The 22,148-nt window shown below is 44.8% G+C and overlaps 2 protein-coding genes across 2 annotated transcripts in view; both read right to left on the bottom strand.

The window, feature by feature from the left end:
• XRCC3 (X-ray repair cross complementing 3) overlaps positions 1 to 22,148 on the bottom strand; it is a 421,446-nt gene that overhangs the window by 116,547 nt on the left and 282,751 nt on the right. The window lies entirely within an intron of this gene.
• On the bottom strand, positions 708 to 20,469 carry LOC136055596 (exocyst complex component 3-like protein). The gene is made up of 12 exons (XM_065747430.1): positions 20,031 to 20,469; positions 17,783 to 18,377; positions 16,267 to 16,375; positions 13,892 to 13,966; positions 12,910 to 13,010; positions 12,198 to 12,290; positions 10,937 to 11,069; positions 9,465 to 9,575; positions 8,130 to 8,282; positions 5,842 to 5,963; positions 4,022 to 4,204; positions 708 to 2,585 (listed from the first exon to the last, which is right to left on the bottom strand). The coding sequence occupies exons 1-11, from the start codon at positions 20,308 to 20,310 to the stop codon at positions 4,027 to 4,029; spliced, it is 1,950 nt and encodes a 649-aa protein (XP_065603502.1). The 5' UTR covers positions 20,311 to 20,469; the 3' UTR covers positions 708 to 2,585; positions 4,022 to 4,026.

The raw sequence follows: 22,148 nt of genomic DNA, 5'->3' as shown, positions 1-22,148 counted from the left end.
CACAAATCCCACCCAAGCGCCTTAACCCCAGCCTGGGGTAAAGCCCAGAATGCGGTCATATAAGAATGTCAGGGCTCACAGTGAAGTGGTTTAAATCCCCCCAAAACAAGGGAGATCACTTGCTCTCCATGCCCACAGCCTCTTTTTCCCAGCCTGACCACCCCAGACAGCCTCCCCCTGCTTATCCCCCCTGAGTGACACAGGACCCCATCACCTCTCCCCTCCTGGGAGCCCCTGGCTGGCCCCCACACACCATCTGCTTACCCCAACAGGCTTGTGAGTGGCCAAGGATGTTCCTCCCATGCCATCTGCCTGTCCTCCCATTCCCCCTCTGGAGAACACCCCAGGTCAAAGAAGCCTCCTACGTGCCATCAGCACTCAACCTGGTAGACAAAGCTCCTCGCCCAAGGTTGCCCCTTGAAGCCAAACCTTTATTTGCCCTGCCCACGATCCGATGCCATTCACAGGCCATCAAGAGGCATTACTGAAAGCGGTGCTTATCCTACAAGAACATGTGGAGCAGAAGATGGTGAGCACACAACCAGCAAGGCCCAGCCATTTCACCACAGGTCAGATCCATCCCCGAGGACTCCCCGGCTCTGCGCGCAAGAAGAACATACCCTTGTCTGCCCGTGAATGTCAAATGGAAGAGATGGATGTAGCAATCAAAACGTCTGTGGCAGGAATTATTTTCAGACCAGACGCAATCAAAATGTGAAAGGGGGTTTTATTTATTTTCTCCGGAAATGTTCGTTGATTGAAATTCCAATAAACAGAGGCTGCCTCCAATCCCGTTGTCACAAAGTTGGGGCTGTAATCACTTCCTGCCCTTGAAAAAATGTGCAATTAGGCAGCATGGGAGGACAAATGACCTGGCGTTCCTGACGGGGCTGTCAGCAGTCCCAGCACAGCACTGCACACTGTGACAGGAGTCCACCACCCCGCACAGTCCCCCCAAGATGTGGCTCCATTGCTGGCACGTCCAGAGGGGCTGTTTGCAGGGCATGGTGCTGCAAAGCGTGGTGGCACTCATACAGACCGGCACTGTCCCACAGCCCAGGAGCTGAACGCGGCCACAGCCCTGCAGGCTTGCAGGATATGCACAGATTTGCCCCTTTTCATACTAGAGAAGAGCCTGTGTGGTGCCAGCAGCACCAGTTGATCTGAGGCAGCAGAGCTTTTTTCTTGTTTATGTGGCCAGAGGACTGTAATGACCTAAATTAAAGGAGGGCCTTGAACCCAATCCAACCTGGGTGTGTGAACAGTTCATAGATGACTAGAAAGTTAGTGCTTTCCTCAGCGGAACTGCCTATTTGCATCTGAAAACAGCACAGACCTTGCCCAGAGGCTGGGACAAATAGCCCTTTTCACTGCTTACTTCCCTCAAGGCCTTCCGTTCCCTCTCCAAAGGAGCTGCTTTACACAGCAAGAGGAAATTTCCAGCATCTGAGGTATAAAAATGAATTCAGAAGTGACCCAGCACCAGCTGAGAAACTCGTACATTAAGATCTCCCCGTCTTTCAAGGAGACCACCATGAGCCATCCCAGCAAGGGACACGAGGACAAATACTGCCTTCTCCTCCCACTCTCATGACCTTGGTGTGACAAGAGAAAGACCACACTTCCACCAGATCAGGCTTATTGGGGCTAGATCCTGCACCATGCCCTTGGCTGCCCCATGCTGCCATGAGCTAGGCTCAACAGTGAGCCCTGGAGCACGCTGTGATGCTGTGTCACCTGTTAGGGCACTGTGTGGTGCAGCGGTCCCTTCTTATGCATGAGATTGTGTGAAACAGAAATTTGGTGGGGGGAAACCTTTCCCCTTGTCCACACCATGATAGCACATCCTGGGAATAACCATCAGGACTCAGCTAAACAGCGTTCTCTATGCAATTTTAAAGGAATGTGAAGCCATGAAAACTGACAGAGTAACTTGACACACTAGCGAGTTATGTCAAGCAGGTACTCCCTTTATTTATAAGCCCTGAGCGCATGGGGATCGTGCACACAGAAGAGAAAAATTACTACGTATTTAGAGGCATAGCACATACATATTCATTACAGTCCAAGGCCATGGACAGAAAGTCCAAGAAATGATTGACCTCTCTGGTGGTCTTGAGATTAAAGCTAAGTCATTTTTGCTGTAAGTTTCCAATCTTTAAGGGGGGCAGCCCAAACTGTTTCCCACTGATGTTATGTTGAGCTGAGGCATCTGTTTTGCCATTTTATCTTCAAAAACAGGACATCTATTCTACTTTCTTATCTTCACCTGACAACAAGTTTTGCAGCCTCCACATTTTGTTCTTGAGCTTGCATTTATACAAGCCTCCTGTCCTTCAGCTTATATCTGCTCAAGTTGATCTCACAATATTCTCATTGATTCAAATGTCTCTCAACCATACCCCAGTCAACTTCTGCCTGAACATTAGAATTCAGGCCACGTGGTTTTCCTGCAGAATTGCAAGAATTGTGGCTTCCACACTTCATACATGCAGCTGCATGAGTCCATGAAGCTTTCCGGGAGCTGTGACTGCAGATACTGCCACATGGAAGAGAGAACCTCGTGTTTCTCACAGTAGGTCTGACTGAAAGCAAGAAAAAAAAAAGCTTGTTTAATTGAATAGCACTTGTCAGAATACATGCAGGAGTCAAAAAGCAAGAACATCTCCTTTGTCGAGGACTCCTGAATTAAACTTTCTCAGTGTTCTCATGTTGACAATCATAGAATCACAGAATTGTTCACGTTGGAAGGGACCCTTAAAGGCCATCTGCTCCAACCCCTGCGATGAGCAGGGACACATAGCTCTGTCAGGTGCTCAGAGCCCCACCCAGCCTGACCTGTCTGGAGGGACAGAGCACCAATTGCCCCTCTGAGCAACCTGTGCCAGTGCCTCACTGCCCTTACTGTAAATCAAGGTGACCTCTCTTTAAGCACATCCCACAACCAGCTTCACTCCTACGTATCAGCTGGAGTGAGACTACCAATCTGTAGCACAAACGTTTCTGCCACACTGCAACCCATCCAGTTCTGGGATTTCAGAGCCTGCTTACCCAGGGGATCTCAGCAAATGGGAGATTAAGTGATTTCCAGTATTGTAAAATCATGTTTCTGGATATCCTTTTTTAAGGCAAAAGCGATGATGTGAATTATTTCTTTAAAAGGTGGTATGCAGGTGGGTGACTGATAGCCTGTTCATTATATCTGAATCAATTTTTATATTGTAAGAGGAAAGTTTGCTTGCTTATTAACTGTTTCTCTCATTGCTTTCCTTTCCTGCTAGCAGGGCAATTTGCTGCCTGTTTGTGCCTGGAGCCCCAGGTCAGAGCTCTGTGTAACTCATCCTTGCTCTGCTAACATGGGGAACTATAAATAAACGGTGACATGGGAGACCAGAGGAGGAGATGGTAGAAAGGGACTGTACTTTTCAACCTGGGATACTCAATCTATTCAGATTAACTAACAGAAGGTGACTGCTGACAATCTGTAAATGTTAACTGAGATTTCTGATAGCAGTGGGCACAGAAAAAAAATTATTTTGTTCAGAGCTGGAGCTAGACAAATCAGATTAAAAAGAAGTTACAAATATTTCAAGTGAATTCTGTGATTCTATGAAACAGCTGTGTGCTCTCCATTAAAAGCTATTTTTAAACCTTGAGGACCTGCAAGGAGGCACTAGTACTTGCCTGGTTGTTCATGCACATGTTGAAACAGGCTGGCAGGAAGAGGCTGCTGCAGAGGAGTTTTGCTGCAGGGATGCACAGACAGGAAGGAAGAACAGGGAGGAAAAGCCCTGTCTTCTCCTTTATTGCTGTTGTAAGCTGAATCACACATCTCAGCATCCAGTTCCCTGCACCATGATGCTTCATGGTGTAGAAATTTGCAGCCAGAGTAAGGAAAGCATATATGATGTGTATAGCAATAAGGAATTCAGGGAGGTATGTTACAGCCACAGGCATTACATGCCCCTGGAGGCAGGTATGCCCATGCACATACATGTCTCGCATGCCCACACACACTTACCTTTCCTAACAACAAAAGCAGCAACAGCATTTGTACATTCTACGTTTTACTTCTATATCTTCAAAAAGCAAGTTGCCTTCTGTTTCAGTTTTCTTACTATCATGAAATATCTTCAAGAGAGCGTTTCTATCTTCTTGGCAGATTGGCCCTTTGATGTCCAACACTGCATTCAGATGTTCTTCCCTTTTCAAAAGGATAAGAGGATATGTCAGTGAAAGAACAAAGGGAAAAGGCTTGTTTCCCACCATCCTGTACTACTTGGCCAGGCCAAGGCTTAGAACCTACTGAACTGTTTTTTGACACTCTTTGGCCACCCAGCAAGGAGAAGGCTGTAACACCGTGGCTGTGCCTGACATGGCTGAGCTCAAGAGTCCCAAGCATTGTGCACATGGAACTGTGAAAATCTTCACCTCAGTTTTCTCCTGGAAAAAAATGACATCTTCCATAACAGGTGTGGGGTAACTCTACGTTGGATCATTTGAAAGCATCTGTCATCTTTCCTCCCCTCCCATAGAATCATATAATTATAGAATCATAGAATGGCCTGGGTTGAAAAGGACCTCAAAGATCATCTCGTTTCAACCCCCTCTGCTGTAGGCAGGGTCACCAGCCACTAGAGCAGGCTGCCCAGAGCTACATCCAGCCTTGCCTTGAATGCCTTCAGGGATGGGGCAGCCACAGCCTCTCTGGGCAACCTGTTCCAGTGCGTCACCATCCTCAGAGTGAAAAACTTCCTCCTAACATCTAAATCTAGACAACCTAAATCTCCTCTGTCTTAGCTTAAAACCATTCCCCCCTTGTCCTATCACTATCACACTGAGTTACCTAGCATTGCTTTGCTGATATATATTGTGTATATATGTTTATATACATGTAATAAGAGAATAAGAACCATTATGCTGTAACAGATAAACATCTTTTCAGCTCAACACTGCTTCTTTAAGAGAAGCAAATGCTTAGGAAAAGAATAGAGAAACCAGGCCAAGCATAACATGATCTCTTTGTCTTTCTTTTTTGCTTCTGGCAGTCTGCAGTTAAGGGACTTCCTTCACTAGGGGTTGTATCATGACTGTCATGTTGAATAGGCACTAAGACAATTATCTACCACAAATTATCTGCTCCCTGTTTGAATCTATTCACACTTTTGGCCTTCAGAGCACCCTGTGACAGAGAGCTCTACACTGTAATGATGTTAACTTGAAAAAACAGTCCCTAGCACAAGACATCAGAGCTCAAGATGGATATAATAAAAAACAAATTTGAAACAAATAGAGTTAGCTAAAATCTCACCTTCCTAATAAAAGTTGGGTTTCATTTTTTTTAACAGCTTCCTATGAAAAACTGAAGTGTATATTCTCAATGTATTATGTGGAAATAGTTACTCCTAGAAAAGGACTGGTGAAATGTGAAAGCCAAAAGCCAAGCGCTTGTGAGTTAAAAAATGCCTGAGTTGAGGATGTTCTTAAAGCCTACATTTGGCCCACACTGCCAAATACATACAGCACCACCAGTGCTGTAAAATGCACCAGTGAAGTCTGTACATTTTTCGGTCAGGTATTATTTTTCCACAGTGTTCCAGCTTTGTTGACAGGCATTTCATCTACCCTACACTTTTATGGAGGGCCACCTCAGGTCAAGTGGCAAAAACTCAAAACCATATTAAGCAGCATCTGCGAATAAGAAGCATGGAGTGCATTCAAACAAAAGCACTGTGCCTGGGCCAGCACACTGCAAAGAGAATATCTCACAGGGCTGATGTTGTGATAAGTCTTCTGGTGGCAAGTACTTGTGCAGAAACTACATAAACAAAAACATGTTACCTTAGATCAGGAAATTGTCTGAGCATGGGCAGCAGGGCTATTTTCATCCCCTCAGCATCGGGGGTTTGAATAAGTTCTAAAATTGTTTTGATGGGATCCTTGAGAGCATCAGCTGTGGGAGCCTGGGAAGAGAAGGAAAGAGGTGTTCAGAGCAAGGGAACAAATGTATGTCAGGAGGAGGCCTCACATCACATCCAGGTTCTCAGTCCTTGGGCTAGGAGCTTTGTGGGTCTGTGTGTGCCTGCATGAGAAGCGTGTTGACCCTTCTGGTTAAGGAGAAAACACAGGCTGCTTCCAGGACGGCTCAGGAACTACATGCAACGGCATAGAATTCTATTCTGCAGTTCCTTTCCCAAAGCAGACCTCTCCCTACATCTTGTGTCCTCTCAAAGGCAGTCTCAACCTTTGGGAAATGGCTTCCTTCCACAGGTAAGTACTGCGAGAGAAGAGTTCTGCAGGCCAGCACACAACAGCAGCCATGGAACTAGCCCAGGGACATAAGAGTGACCCTGATCAGCAGGTGAGGGAATGCAGATGCTTTAACAAAGGGAAGCAGGGCTGGGCACTGGGAAGAATCTGAGCACAGTGCTGTGCCTCCCTCTGAACTGCAGCATACAGAAGAATAAAGACTCAAAAATCTAGCAAGAGATACACAGCATCGTTAGCAAGGTTGAGGATAGCAGAATGTGGATGAGCTGCCAAGTGAGGGGTGTTGTTCACGTTTTTCATTGGTGTAGTAGTGCAATTAAATTGCCTCTCTGAATTACTGATGCCATTGCATCAATAGAGACTCTGTGACAAAGCAAACCCGGAGAGCAGGCTGCCAAACCAGGCCAGGGGAAGCCCAGGTTCTCCATGGGGCATTAGAAGCAGCAGGTTGGATCCTCAGTGCAGTTCATCTCCATACTGAAACTAAATCAAAAACAATAGTAATACTTGGAGACAGCCTTCTTTCTCCTCCTTCGCACTGCAGACACACAGCATGTTCAGCTCTGCACAGTGCTCATGCTGTACTCAGCTCCTAATGCACCAATACTGTAAGGCTTCGTACTTGGCAGGCTCACTATTACAAAATACAAATTAATTAGAAGGTGTCAGATTTTGTTGAGTGCTATATAGACAGGAAAGGTTGGAGGTAAACAACCTGCAATCTAGAAAGGTGGCTTGTCAGCAGTGTTTAGAGGCTTGTATTGTTTAGGATATGCATTGCTCTGAGGAAAGAAGCAAGGTGTTTCCTAATGTGCTATGAGACAGTGGAAGGAAAAGCCTGAATGGAGGGCACAGTTGGGCAGGGAGCAGGTGCAGCCTGAGCAGCAACTGTGTGATAAATTCAGTCTGCAGTAGAGCACATACTTCTCATACATAATCATGTACCTTATTTGACTGACTGTCAGGCTGTCCCCTGCAAATTGCTTATGCGTTTCCTCCCCCAGGTTCTCAGTGCATCTACATCAAGTGAGAAGGAGAATAGAGACACAAGGAAAACTGTACTAATTATATGCAGGCCTTTTTCACCCAAGCAGAACATAGAGCTTTGGCAGATAATTAGATTTCTCATATCTCGTTTACATTATGAAACCAGCTGTCCTTGCACATTTCAGCAAAAGCTGATGCTGAGCACGGCATTACTGGTAAACCTCAGGGTTAACACTAGAGAATCCCCTCGCTCTCAGTGCCCCGAATTCTCAGAGCACTGACTTGTTGGTGACTGATCACTCCAGAAAAGGCAGGTCTTCAGCTAAAAGCACATGCAGCCAGCAGCAGACATGGAAGAATCTGCAAGGAGGGAGGAGGCTGAATGGGAGGGCAACAACAGCTTATCCCATGTCTGATGAGGGGCAGCCATATGGTGCAACCCATGGAGAAGGTGAAGATGTGGAGCAGCTGATTCTGTTCATCATTCCAGAGGCTCAAGAGAAAGCACAAGGCAGGAGTACAGCTCTTCAGAGACCCTTTCCTCATGTGCGTACACATGCTAACACACAAAGGCCTGCCTGGGGGAGCTGACAGCCTTAGAGCTGTCTTATCAGTTTAGAGGAATGTACTTCATTCTTATTTCAGTGGTAGGAATGTGAATCTTGCCTGCTCTAGTCACGCATTTCAAAACTACAAACTAAAAGCCTCTGGCAGATAGGAAGAACTTCTTCCAAACCCTGATTTTCATTTCTGTGAAGCTAAATATCACTGTGATAAGACCTCTTAAGCTTGTCTCTTGCTTTCAGACCCTTTCTCTCTTCTAACGCTGTTCTTGATGACAAAGCAAAAGCATAACCCTGTCAAAGACTTACTAAGCACTCTTTAAAGGTGGTATGCAGCATTCTATGATCTTCTTCCATCTTGCTGACAATCTGTCTCCTCTTTACAGATGATTTCCTGGAAGTGGTCAGGAGGGCTTGCATGTATTCATTAGCAATTATGTTGTTCACAGAGTTGACGAGGGCCTGTTCCAGAGCAAAGAAGACCAAATTAAATCCTCTATACTCAGCAGGATAATGAACAAGGAGTAGACTGTACCTATAGGATTTTGACCAGTGTAGGCAGGTGATATAAGGCCCATGTAGAAGGATGTCCCATTTCTCTGCTTAAAGCACCCCTGGTGTAACACAAGATGTATAAAGATGACTCCAAGCTGTATGTGGATAACACTGATATGTATGGAAACATCCAACCAAAAGCAATAGGACCAGTTGGCTGTGCTCCTCATGCTTCAGAGCAGCAAGGTAAGACTTGGCTTAGCACCAAGCTAGCAATCAGCATAGCTCTGGGAGAGCTTGGACTACAGACAAAGCAAAATCCAAAATCCTGGAGCATCCCTGCTAGACACATCCCATGGCCATACCCTTGGGCACACCATCATGGCTGGGCACAGAGCTCGTGTGAGTACTACTGAGCCACCCACAACCTGCTAAGAAACCTCAGTGCTGAGACCAAGCAGCACTTGAAGAGGGAGAGACAGTGAACTTTTCTAAGTCTGCTGCAGAGAAAATGCATTTTCATTAGCAGTGGAAATCAACCCAGTTTTAGGCTGCAGTTCAAATGTTCAGGAAATTCCCAGCCCTGTCCAAAAGAGACAAAGCAAGAGATAGACAGCTCTGGCCCAGTACTCCACTGCTAAGTTGCTGCTTACCCCAACGCTAATGTGACATAATGCCCAGTGACAGGCTCTGCACAACAGCAGAATAGCTGCTAATTTTTCTGTTCCATTAACATTTTCCACATTTCAAAATGTTAATTAAAAATCAGCACCAATAAAAAGCCTGCAGAACTTGGAGGAATGAGAAAAGGAGTCCAACACTTAGCAAACCAATATAGTTGTGCTGGGGCATCAGGAGCATCAGAGACAGCTCAGTGTCCCCACTCTATATTATGAAGATACATTCAATTTTCTCATTCCTGCTCTTCTTTGTGTTTCTGAGAGATTACAGAAAGGTCCTAGTTGTCATGGGGGAGTACATGCTCAACTACAAGGAACTGGACTGAGACCACTAGATCTGTAACGGACTTTCTATTATAGAAGAAATGGGAGTTCAGTTTAATGTTGGCATACTGCACATGTAGAGGTTCGTGGACTAGTTTTAGTGACTTCTGAATAGCCTGTTCTTATTTTCTTCCTTATTTCTTACCTGATATTTGTCTGTTTTTCCCTTCCCAAACACCAAAAAGCTTTCCTTTAAGAATTCAATGTCGTGTCTGAAACCACTGTCACTCTTTCTGAAATGATTCTTCAGTGTTCCCTGAGGAAAAGAGGCAGAGTGCACATGTGGAGACATCACACAGGCTACAGATGTAGATTACTACGTTTTTGCTCTTCCTGCTCTCAGAAAAAAAAAGAAAAAAGAAAAAAAGAAGAAGAAAAAAAGACCCCTCCACAAGCTGCAGCATCCTGTATATTTATTTCAAATAAAAGCAAAACATGAAAGAGAAACAATTCAAAATCAAGAAGGATCTAGTAAGTTCTTAAATCCAAACCTAGAACATATGAAACTATGAACAACGGGCTGCATTGGCTCTAATCCTGGGCCTATGTAAAATGTATTTCTATGGATTAGAATTGTAGCAAAAGACAGCTGTTCTGGGCAGTTCTGCTCTGGTATCCTGCACTCAGCATGGCCACTGCCTCTTATTTAATGGGCACGTAATACAGATCATTTAGTGGACTGATAGGAAATTAACTCCATCTCACATAATTTGAAGGCTGTGTAGGCACAGCTAGAGAAGGACTGAAAACCTGACTCCTAGGTTTCCTGCTTCACCCTAGGGCTGTCTGTGTGTTCTATCAGAGTCACCCCCAGATCCCATCTTGATGCATGGGGCCAGGGGACATGCTGGACCAAAACAGCACAGTGCAGATGGACTTTTTTTCATTTTTATTTTTGCTGCCTTAAGCAAGCTCAAGTTAGCCTGAGCAGCATGCCTGGAGATGCACAGGGAAGCTTCCCAAGGAAACACACAACACCAGCAACATTTCTTTGTTGTCTAGACACAGAGATCAGGATATGAAGGTGAGTATCTGGCCTAATAATCTTACATTAGAAAGCATGAAAGGAAGGGAATCATGGAATCATAGAATGGCTGAGGTTGGAAAGGACTTCATTGAGCTCCAACCCTGTGCTGTGGGCTGATTGCCACCCACCAGCTCAGGCAACCCAGGGCCCCATTCAACCTGTCCTTGAACACCTCCTGAGATGGGGCATCCACAGCTTTTCTGGGTCTACTTCCTGACTACATACCATCACCTTGGATTTTGTAAATTATCACTGCCCAGCACCAACTGCTGGGCAGTACCCAACTGCTAGGAATTAATAGCACTCTATCCTGCTAGGAATTAATAGCACTCTATCCAGGAGGAGCTCAACCCTAGGGGTCTGGGACCACAGAGGTGGTATGGGATACTTATTTCTAGCACAACAGCAAGTATTTTAACCAGTGGAACTGGGATTCCCAAATCTTGAAAAGATGAAGCTGTCAGAACAGACAAGGTAAATGAAGGCATTGGACCTCAAGATCAAATGATGGTTTTATCCTTATCAAATCATGACATGAGAGTGAAGCGGGTGCCTGTCTGACATCATGAAAATACTCAGTGTTAACATACCTTGACTTGAGAGGTGACTGTCCACAGAAAATGCTTCTTAATCTTATCTTCCATCTTGTCTAGAAATTCTTTTACCTTAACATCCTGATCAGTGCTGGCACTACAAAGGTAAGTTAACTTACACCAGACAGTTCTGTACAAAAACAAAAAGGGATATAGAAAAAAATTGATCAGATCAAATCAGGCTATCTCTCAGATCACTCTTCTGCCCACAACCAACATGACCGCCTGGACACTTGAATGGACACGTGCTCAGGTGCAGGGCTACCACAGGGTCTCAGTGACCCATGTCTATGCTCCCATCTCTTGGACAGTTCTTATTAAGATCTTGCCACAAGGACACAAACTCAAATGCAGAAATGCCACTTGTTCCCAGTGAGCTTAGATGAGTAAAAAAAGCTAGTATTTTCAAAAATGAGAAGGCATTAAGAGGTCTTGACAAATGCAGACTTGGTGAGCACCCTGTGCACCCTTGACACTCTACAAATACGAAGTGAATAATTATATTCCATCAGAGCAGTCCTCATGACTGCAAAACCTTGTTAAGATGATCGCTGGTTTGAAACCAGATATTTTCCTTTCTGGGAAAGCTCAATGTGTAACTTCACTTTTAGTGCCATGGTAAAGAATTACATAAAAGAGTCTCATAAGTATTCAGTTTAGGATCCAGCAGTTGCAACGTGCACATACAACAAACAAAGCAGGCACAGGCTCAATGCAAGTTTCCAGTGTCGAATAAGCGCTGTCCATATGGTGGATTTATGCATTTTGCTGACTCCTGAGATCCTCAGATACTTTTATGCAGGAAGAACAGAAGCAACCTCATCTTCTCTATTGCTGCAAACACTTCTGAAATTAGTCTGGAGGTGCAAAAAGCCTCCTCCACCCTTCTGTGCTTTATTGCTTCCTTCCTTCCTAACAGCCTCGGGAGAAGCCTGGCATGTTCAACAGGGTTTCATTCAGCAAAGCACTTAAGCGTGGGCTTACCTTCAAGTACATAAGCACATGCATCTCAGTGCAACATTTATGGGGTGTTCCTAATTAGGAATAATCAGGCCAGGGAAGGGAACCACAACAGAACACACAGCCACGCAGGATAATGGCCACAGCCAGCTCCTTCCATGCTAAACATTCACCACGCAGTGTGCATGGTGCTCCAGATCCAGCTGGAGGTAAGGTCAACCCCTCAGCAGAGCTAGAAGAAAATCAGAAAGCAGAAAGTTCATTTTGCTTCAGATGCCACCAGGATCTAGTTCCTCACCTGAGAATGCAGATGTTCTCAAAGATTTGCAAGCTGCTGGAATTCCCACAGAAGTCATCGTGCTGGAGAACGCTTCTTACTTTGTTTTCATAGCTAAATCAAAACAGGATGACATATTTTTTAGCTGGTGTGTTCTGTAACACATCTGACAGTGTTAGTCTAGCAGCAAAAGGGAGAAATATTCTGATTGCTTGTATTTTGAGTGTGCATGGTTTCACTCTCTGAAAGGGGACCTACAGCAAGGCAAAGACAGCCTCTGTCCAGCCCAGCTGGTGAGGAGGGAGAGCACAGCAACGGATGGGGACAGCTCTTGAGCTGCCTGGGTGCCACTTCTATGGATTAAAGAGGCAGGAGGTTCATTTTATCATTGTTGCTGCTGCATCACTTGCTTCTGGGAAGCAACTTGGCTTTGCAGATGAAGTTGCCGGACACTGAAAGCCTCGGTGTGCTCAAACAACCTGCAGAGTCTATTGACTACTTTATCACAGCTTCAGTCTCACAAATGGCTACTGAACAATTTTGTGTTACAGGAATCCTGGGCCTGGGAGGCACAGGCAAGGCAGAAGGGCCAATCCTGGCCATCAGCCATGAAAGCTGCCCCTCTATCTGGCTGTGGTGAGGATCTGAACACAGGATTGCCAGTGGCTTCACCAGGATTTCATTCTGCTGAGCACTGAGGACATGCCAACAGGGAAAATAGCATGCCCCTTACCTGTCCAGGAAGCTCAGACACTCCTCCAGGCATACAGCTTCCACCTTCTCCCTTAGTCTCTCACTGATGCCTTGTGCTGCTTTTGTCTTCGCTGTTAATATCTGTGGATTTCAAAGCCATTTTTTCTTTATGCGGTGAACAGGAATACAGCTCAGGTGCCCACAGCAGGTGGAGTGCGCCAGACAGCTAAAACCCAGCCCAAGTATGGAAGGCTTGAGTAACTTAATGATGGCCATTAGCTGCTTTATGGAAACAGAAGCTTGCAAAGGGGAGGGAACCAGATGGATAAAAGGAGACAGACATACTTGTGTGCTGTGCTCTCCCAATGCTCCAGGAAGCGTCAGTGAGACACAAAGGGTGACACACATCACCAGTGGGTTTTTCCACTGCTCAGAACAGATGTAAAAGTTCACCGGAAGGAATGGGATAAAACACACCATTCCAAAGTGCCAGTAAACTGCAGCTGATGATTTTTCCATGGCACTATGCTTGTTTTCTATCTTATCTTTGGGGAGAAAACTGAGGAGGCAACATTTTCATAAGGGTTGCCATTTTATCTAGGCTCTTCATCACCTACCACAGAGCACTCAAACCTACCAGCTGTGTACACAACACAGCCAAACCGTCAGGGTTGAGACATGGCCAGATGTTGGAGATAGGAACACCGTATCTACAGCATCTCAGCTGATGTGAGGGCCCTATCAGCCGGCCCCTATCTCCATCTAGCCTGTCTGAGCCCAGGTGTCAACACCAGGATTTATTTTAATGCTTCCGTGGATCTTGATCCAAACACGGGAGAGAAAAGCAGGTCTGAGGGCGAAGAGAAGCAGTTAAAATGTAGCAGCTGACTTGCACATTTGTAAGGCACTGAGTTGAGCCCAAAACACGCAAAACCGGATCTGGGCAATTACCTACATAGTTGTGTGCAACAATGCTACTACCCCAAAGGATGTGAGCTTTTCAATTCCCCCCTTCAGCTTACCTGAATGACTGCAGCACCTGCACAAGGGGTTTTCCCAGTATCAAAAGCTTCATTCAGGGCTGTCCCTACTTCCTTCTAAAAATAAAATAAATAAATTATAATAAAGGAAAAAGAGCAGTTGAGATGTGATGGCATTTGTAATGAGTTAGGCTCCATAGCCTTTAATAATGCATTTGGACTAGATGAATTTCTGCCTCTGTTTTTTTGGCCATCTCATTTAACCCAATGCCTGGCAATTTTCCAGCTGACCTAATAGCATTATTCTGCTTTGTTCTACATTGTTTGCTTGAGTTTAAAAGAGTTGCAGTGTCCTTTCATCCCCATGTCATTTCTGGTTATCCACAGCCTTCCCTAGCTAGCTTAGCTCCAGTGAAGGTGCCCACACAGCAAAACAACACTTAGGCACAAAACCTGCCAGCAACCTTAGCTGAGATTTTCCACTCTTCCTAGCTCCAACCAGCACCACATAAACCAGCCAGCTCTAATTGAAAAGCATTCCCGCACTCAAGCCAGGGACACGTGAGTGCAAACAGAGTCAGGTTCATGTTTAGAGCTACTGTCACAGCAAGATGAGCCCCATGAGGTTGTGTGATGGGAAATTTCCCAAGGCTTGGCTGGCTTCTGCTATTTTCAATTGACTATAAAAACAAAACTAACACTGTTGAGAAAGGGCTCATTGCTTAAAACTTGACCTGACCTTCATGGAAGCTTTAAATTCAAAAGCCTGGCTTAGTTATTCATTCATTTCTGCATCTTTCACCAAAGAAATAGAAAGAATGTAAAGCCTGATCTTCCATTTTTGTTTTTATTCTCTTCTGGCTGATTAATTATGAAATTTATGCCTGTCACTTGAGAATTTCATCAAAAGTATATCCAAAACTACTCTGCCACATTCATTTAAAAGTGTTAAACAAAGGCAAATTAGCAGTAATAAACAACACAAGAAAAATTCCTTTCTTCCAGAGCGCCATCACCTGACTGCAAGCAATATTGTGAGCAGGATGTGCTGAGATAACAGACCCAAGCTGAGCTGCACCAACATCTCTAGCCTGCCCCAGCTGCAAAGTAGTCACTTTAACCAACATAAACATCTACACAGTGAGATAAAGTACACAGTTAATCACTGCAGGGCAATAATGTGTTGAGCCAGAACACTTGGTTGCCCTGGACCAGGCAATGTGAGCCTGCCCTTTGTAGCTTGCAGTGACACCAGCAACCACATGCACCAGTAGACAGAGTTTCTGATGTAAGAAGCAGCTTCCAGCTTCCTCCAAATACGGTCAAAATTGGCTGAGATGTTCAGTGCAGGTTGGGGTGTGCAGCACAGGCAGAAGACTGTTGGGAGCCTTGTTCATTTGGGCAGCAATAGCAATTCAGCCCAAAGCACATTCACTTCTCAGTCACCACCTATTTGGGCAGACCTGCAAGACCTGCAAAAAATGCAGCCAGCTTGGAGCAGCACGGCACTAGTACGTATAGCCAGTGCCAGACCTAGGTGAGCCTGCTCAATGGACAGTGAGCTCAGAAAGCAGAATGCCCATGGTTAAAGAGCTTCCTCCAGTCACAACATTAGCAGAAAAAAACAGAGTTCAAATCTCCTTTTCTGTCAGTAGCTCTGAGTTTGTCAACTCAATGTCACGCTCTGAGATAACTTCACTATTGCTACCCTGACTGTAGTCATTTCCTTTTTGAAATAAGGGCTAAAATAAGCCTTTAGAAACACATGGTCTTCCCCTTGGTGATGATTTAAAACAGCCCATGAGGAGGCTCAGTATCAAAGACTGAAATCAGTAGGTTTTAAGGATACTGTCACCAGCCGGTGCCTCAGCTCCCACGTTTATGACTATCTTAGGGTTTCTGGAGGAATGGCACTTAAGTTTTTCTTAACTTCTGCAATTTAGAGTACTTTCCGTGGGGTGATTCAGCAGGAGGGGGAGAAGGTGGAGAGGGAAAGTGAGAGGGAAGAGGAGTGTGGTAACTTCTGGTCCTGCATTTGGGCATTAGCTGAATCCAAAATGCCAAGCTGAGTTTTTCAAACATTGTGATTTTCTCTGGGAATCCCCACTGCTATAACACATCTTCCTTGCTTTGCTGCTGTTCTGCATGCCTAGCCAGCATTCTTCAAAGGGGAAGAGCTGTGAAAAAAGAGGTGCTGCAGCCCTGGAGCAGAGGTCACCTGTGGGACTGCAAGGTGGGATGCCCTGCACAGGCCTTACAGAAGCGCTGCACACCAGCTGCATGTTTCCTCATGCTGGGCTCTGGAAATAATCTCATAGTAATCCTGCCTTAGCAGTGTCAATCCAGAAGTCTGGAGAGGGCTGTGAGGGGGTCCACACATCAGGCAAATCCAGCATCCTCAATAACTGAGTCCTTACCTGGGCAACTGCAAGTAACTTTTCTTCTGCCTTCAGAATAATCCGCAGGAGACTCTCCACATCAGTGTGCTGGGAGCTCTGCCTGGATCCCAGGCACATCCCACTGCTCCTGCATGCAGAAGGCAAGAGCTCAGCAACAGCAGCTGTGTCCTTTGATTCTTCTCCCAACCTGATACTCCTTGCTCTGGGCTGTGGACTCAGGGATCACAGCAAACACCCAGCAGTGTTCACAATACCAGCACAGCCCCAGCACAACCAATGAGCCTTTTCATGACTTTTCCTGACTATTATTTTTTTATAGTCCTCCTTGCTCACCATTAGCGGGCAGGTGAGGATGGGTTGACAGTTGGATGAGAAGATCTTAGTGAACTTTTCCAACCCTAATGATTCCATGATTTCTCTCTTCCCTTTCCTCTCCTGCTGCTGCATTCCTGCTTGGGCACAGCTACACAAACCCACTTCTGTATATACAGAATTGTACAAGTGTCATACGACTCCATCTAAATGGAAAGAGGTCTATAACAGAAAGCATATGTATATCAGGACACATGCATCTCCGCATGAGCTTTTACTAAGGTTTTAATTGTGTTCAGAGAGAAGAATCCAAACAGTTATGATAATTTTTCCCCTGAAATCAGTTTGGCCTCTCTCACTTTCATTATCTTATGACACTAACATAATCACAGGGTGCCCTTTTTGGGAAGAAGAAACTCAGAACGTATGTTTTTAATAATTTCAGCAACCCATTAATCTTACTGAAGAACAAGTAGCAGTGGGAGGGATGCATCCTGACCTCACATATATGTGAGGACAGCATGCACCAGTGTGACCCTTCACCCTGCCTTCCTCCTTCAAGAGCCCATCTGAGGAACTGATTAGCAGCTGATCATTATGAGTGCAATTATACAAAGAACAGAGAACCTCTAGACTTGGATGAAAGCAACCAAATAAGCCATAAGGGCTGAAAACAAGTAGGACATAAGTAGATTCTGTGGATGCCCCATCCCTGGAGGTGCCCAAGGCGGGGCTGGATGGGGCAGCCTGAGCTGGTGTGGGGCAACCTGCCCTCCACGTGGGCTGGGAATGGAGTTATATTTAAGGTCCCTTCCAACCCAAGCCATTCTGTGATTATGATTCTAGACTGATGCTATTAAGTAGCAAAGTAACCATGAATACAGAGAATCAACCATCTCATCTGCTGTCACCATACTCAAAGAAATTGGAAGAAAGAAAAGTATGTTCAAGCTTCAATGACAGCTACAAGCGTGATTCTGTGATTCTCAGGGCAAGGCCTTGAATTCACACTGGGTCCAGGTGTGCCACTCTTCAGACCATGGGGTAAGCCACACCTGTTTTCCCAAACTTGCGTAGGAGTGTAATTATCTGCTATATTTTGTTTCCTGTGGTCTGAAAACTAATGAAGGGAATACAGAAAAAAAATTGGTCAAATTGCAAACCAGATAAACAGTGAGAGAGCTAAGCAGACAACAGTCCACAGAATGTCCTCCAGACATACCTTCTGTATGCTTTTAGACACCATTCATAAACTAAGAGCACTTGGCTGAAGGTACAGTGCTCACTGTCAATAAGGGCGGAAAGGTGAGAGGACAATGAGGCACAGCAGCACTGGGCATAGGGGATAAGCAGTCCTGCCTTCTCAAAGGAACCACTTCTGTGTTCCAGGTGCTGGAGGAATGTTGTTTCCAGCTGACTCAGATGCTGTTTCAGTGCAGTCTCATCTGTTTCATCTGTGGCAATAAAGTGCGGAATCTGGGCTATCCAGTACTGAGTTAGTTCCTTCTCCAGATCTTTCCCCCAGAAGTTTGGATGCCAGGTGGAAGCAGGCTCCATCCCTTGCTCACTGCTAAGCCACTCCTCCTTCTTCTGTTTCTGCCACTTCAACGATTCACCCACTGACTGCAACGGCTGCAGGAGCATCCCATCACTCTCACTGAGTGCTTCCCTCATGGCAGACCACATTTGTTCAGCCAGGAGAGTGTAAAGTGACTCAAAGTCTCTCACATCATCATTTTCGGACTGCTCCAGATGAGAAATATAAAGGCAAGCTTGAGAAAACTTTCCTTGCTCAGTGAATCTATGGATGACTTCCTCTGCAATAGAGAGAATGAAAACTCAGCTTGATGCTTGTTCATGCTTCCATCGCTTTAATACCCATGAACTGAATTGTGGAGTTTGAAGTATCCCAAAAAACCTCACTCTAACTCAAAAGTAACCCAGTTAAGGTTCAGCACAAGCAGGTCTTGCTTTCCTCAGGACAGGTTCTTTCCTTTTTCTCTCTTTCTTTCTCCTTCAGGCTCACTGATCTGCTGCTGACATTCTGCAGCAGCTTGCCATGGACATCCCAGCATACTTGCCTTCGTGGGCAATATTCATGACAACTCTTCACTAAGGAAAGTATCTTTTTTACAGAACAAAGGCATTACAGAAAGAACATCTGAAAGAGCACAGAGCTCACAGTCAGGCCTAGTCAGAATCCTGTCTTCGGCAGAGAAAGCCTAGCAGGACAAAGTACTGCATATCCTCTTGTATCACAGAATCGCAGAATTATAGAATGGCTTAGATTGGAGGGGACCTTGAAGATCATCCAATTCCAACATCCTGCCATGGGTAGGGTTGCCAGCCACCAGACCAGGCTGCCCAGGGTCTCATCCAGCCTGGCCTCTCCCTCCTGCTAGAGAGTTCCCATCTTACAGCCAGGCTGCTCCAGGTAGAGCAGGGCCCTCTCATAATCAAATGGCTGCACATGATACTTCACACAAAGATGGAAATCAAAAGAAGGGCTTCCTGCACTGTCGACAATGGGAATTCATGTGTCTTCCCTTTCTGCAGGATGCCATGGGGACTCAGCCACTTCTGTGCTAACCAGGCACCCTCTCAGACAATTATAAAATCTTTAAAGTTCAGAATTTGGAAGTTTTTCACTGCTGTCTTATTCTACAGTATCTTAACCATCACATTCATCCTACCACTGAGAGTTAAACTTAATTCCACTGCTGCACAAAGCAGTGTTTTCTTTTCCTGTGTATTTTGCAGAGGAGGAAACTGAGTAACAAAATGTTAGTGAGATTTCCCCAAGAAGCTGGAGCAGAGCACAGGAGAAAACCAAAACTTCATGAGAACCCATGGAAAATTAAGCCAGGACAGAAGTGACAGAAGGAAAGAGACTAGAATCAATTCAGGAAACTCTTTGGGTGAATGTATAGTGAAGAATGGAAGAGTATTCACTTAACTGTCTTTTGCATGTATCTTAATTTTCCTCTATGAAATAACTCCTCTGTGGAGTTAGGATTAAATCAAACAGGACTGAAGGGAAGAAAATGTCAGAAAATGGGAATAGGTTAATGCAAGGATCTCCAGCAAAGCAATGGGCAAGCTGCAGCCCTCCTGCCTCAATACAAAGCAAATAGGAAAGGTTTCCTTCAGCCAGTCAATCGGTGCACAACCCTGTGGAGGAGCAGCACAGTCAAACCCTACAGGGTATAAGCCAGATGTACACAACCTTTTTTTACAAGATATAGCAGGAGTCTTTGAAGTGATAAAATAAGAGCAGCAAAGAGAAATGTGCATGAAGCTAAGGGAAAGTGAGTCACAGAATGTACAGCTCATAAAGGACACCATTAGGTGAAGGATGGTGAGGAGGAAAACGTAAAGGCCCTGTTCCAGAAAGTAACAAAAACAAATCTCCAGGGCTGGAGGAGGCTGAGAAAGTCTGGGACTGAAGAGAGAGAGAAATTCAAGGTTACCTGCAGACATCTCTCCCTCTTCTTCTTTCCTTCTTGTTTCCATCTGCAGCAAATTTTCTGCCACATTTTTGCTTTTATCCTTCTTTGCAGCCGCCTTTTTCCTGTTAGATGGAATCTCTACCAAGTTGCTGAATGGCCTTTTCAGTTTTTTTAACCACTTTTTTTCCTGCTTCTCTCTCTCCTTGGCCTCAGGAAGCATCCTGGCATTCTCACCAGCCCCTTTCTCCTGCTTGTGGCCTCTTCCCATGAGGGCTTTACAGGAACGCTTTACCTTCTTCATGACCCAGACAGATCTGGATATTGGAAATACTATCAGAAAAAGACGTTAAAACTCTTCTGTGCACGGTGATGTTTCAGGTACAAGTTTAGTGTTGATTTCCCAGGGAAATCATTTATCTACCAATTTTTTTTTCTGGGCGGTAACAACCTCCAGCTGATTTCTAAGAAATGTAACTCATTTCCCTCCTGTGCTGACTGAGGAAATGTTTATAGGCTCCCAGCCCTGTTATGTAATCTCTCTGCTCTGGAAAAATTGTGTCAAAAACCCCATTCACGATCTAACCACAAGCAATGGGGAAAAGCCAGTGGAATTTTCATCATTTTCTAAATGACTAAAATACCCCTGCATGCTGCAATTATGCCAGTGAAAACCTTATCAGTTTAATAGAGTTTATTATTAATAGCTTCTGTGAGGCACACATCACATTTCACACACACCATGTGCCTGAGTTGTTCCATGGTGAGGAGATCTCTTCTTGCATTGGAGCCAGGATTTTCCCCACCTCTCAGAAAGCCCAGTGTTAGCCAAGAGGGATGCAAACCCATAGCGGAGATGTGATGATTTTCTTGTTTCAGTAGCACTATTCAAAGGAGATGAGAGTAATCTCAAGCTTCCAGATTTAACAATTTTCCAGTGACTGCACACATGATTACTTACATTCTACTTATGCACACATATAACTTTCAGTTTGGATATTAGGAAAAACAACTTCTCGTAAGGAGAGGCAGTGCACTGGCATGGGCTGCCCGGGGAAGTGGGGGAGTCACTGTCCCTGTAGGGGTTGGAGAGCTGCAGAGATGTGGCACTGAGGAATGTGGTCAGGGGGCATGGTGGGGGTGGGTTGGGGTTGGACTGGGTGACCTTAGAGGTCTTTTCCACCCTAAAAGATTCTATGATATAACTTGCATACCATTACAGCAATCCACAGTGAAGACAAAGCAGATTTATGCCCACTCACTACAAGGTTCATATTGCTGAGTCTCAAGCTGTTGGAGGTTCTGATTCATAATCCTCAGAACAAATTCCTGCAAGGAAAAGGTCATTTAACTCCAGGAGTTCGTATTCAAAGCAGATTGTTAAAAGCCTCAGCACTGCTGCATGAAAGACAATACACTTAGCTATAAGCTGAAATGCTATTCTTACCACGCTCAGTTTGCTAGATCATTGCAAATTGGTTTTATTTTTTCCATTCCATTATTGTAAAAATGGAATCAAGAACTTGAGGATTTTCATTAGCTAAGGACAGAGTCTTGTCTAAGCTAGTACAAGCAGTTTTTAATCAAAACCAAACAGTATTCAGGAGTGACTTTTGGAGGTTATGAATTTAAGGGCTATATTCTCCACAGAGCATCCAGATGAATCAGAATATATGCAGCTGCCTTTCTGGGTTTAACATCTGCAGCTTCTTCTAAGATTTTCTATATTTTCATGACTGTAAAGTTCCACTAGTTTTCGTTTTGGAAACCAAGTAAATATTATGTTGTTCTGATCCTTTTACTTGGCACTTAATTCCACCAGCATGTTATCACAGTGTCATTAGTAACATTAGGAAGGAGGAAACAAATACATTTCATTTAGAAGAACGAACAGAAAATCCCATAGTGGTCATACGTGTGAAGTGCTGCCAGTAGAAAATAACAAGGTTGCGAAATGCAGTGTTTCTTTGATTGTGGGGTAGTCAAAAACTGAAAGTTTTATCTACATTTCAATTTGACATTTTCCATTTTGTTCTTATGTTTTATTTTGATAAAGTTAAAATGTTTCCTCTGGAATGTTAGAGCTGCAACATATACTAATACAAGACAGAATCAACGTTAGTACAGCAGAGAAGCATTCCA

This window comes from Cyrtonyx montezumae, unplaced genomic scaffold (assembly GCF_038088225.1).
Source record: "Cyrtonyx montezumae isolate F1298 unplaced genomic scaffold, pur_monq_1.0 scaffold_10, whole genome shotgun sequence".
NCBI classification, from domain to species: domain Eukaryota; kingdom Metazoa; phylum Chordata; class Aves; order Galliformes; family Odontophoridae; genus Cyrtonyx; species Cyrtonyx montezumae.
This window is presented reverse-complemented; position numbering and strand designations above follow the sequence as displayed.

Excerpts from the sequence above, each read along its gene's own strand:
- LOC136055596 (XM_065747430.1), bottom strand. The coding sequence starts at position 20,310 with ATGAAGAAGGTAAAGCGTTCCTGTAAAGCCCTCATGGGAAGAGGCCAC. Across the intron at positions 13,967-16,266 it reads AGTTACTTGCAGTTGCCCAG|AAGGAAGTAGGGACAGCCCT; the intron begins GTAAGGACTCAG and ends TTTTATTTTTAG. Across the intron at positions 4,205-5,841 it reads AGACAATTTCCTGATCTAAG|GGAAGAACATCTGAATGCAG; the intron begins GTAACATGTTTT and ends CCTTTTGAAAAG.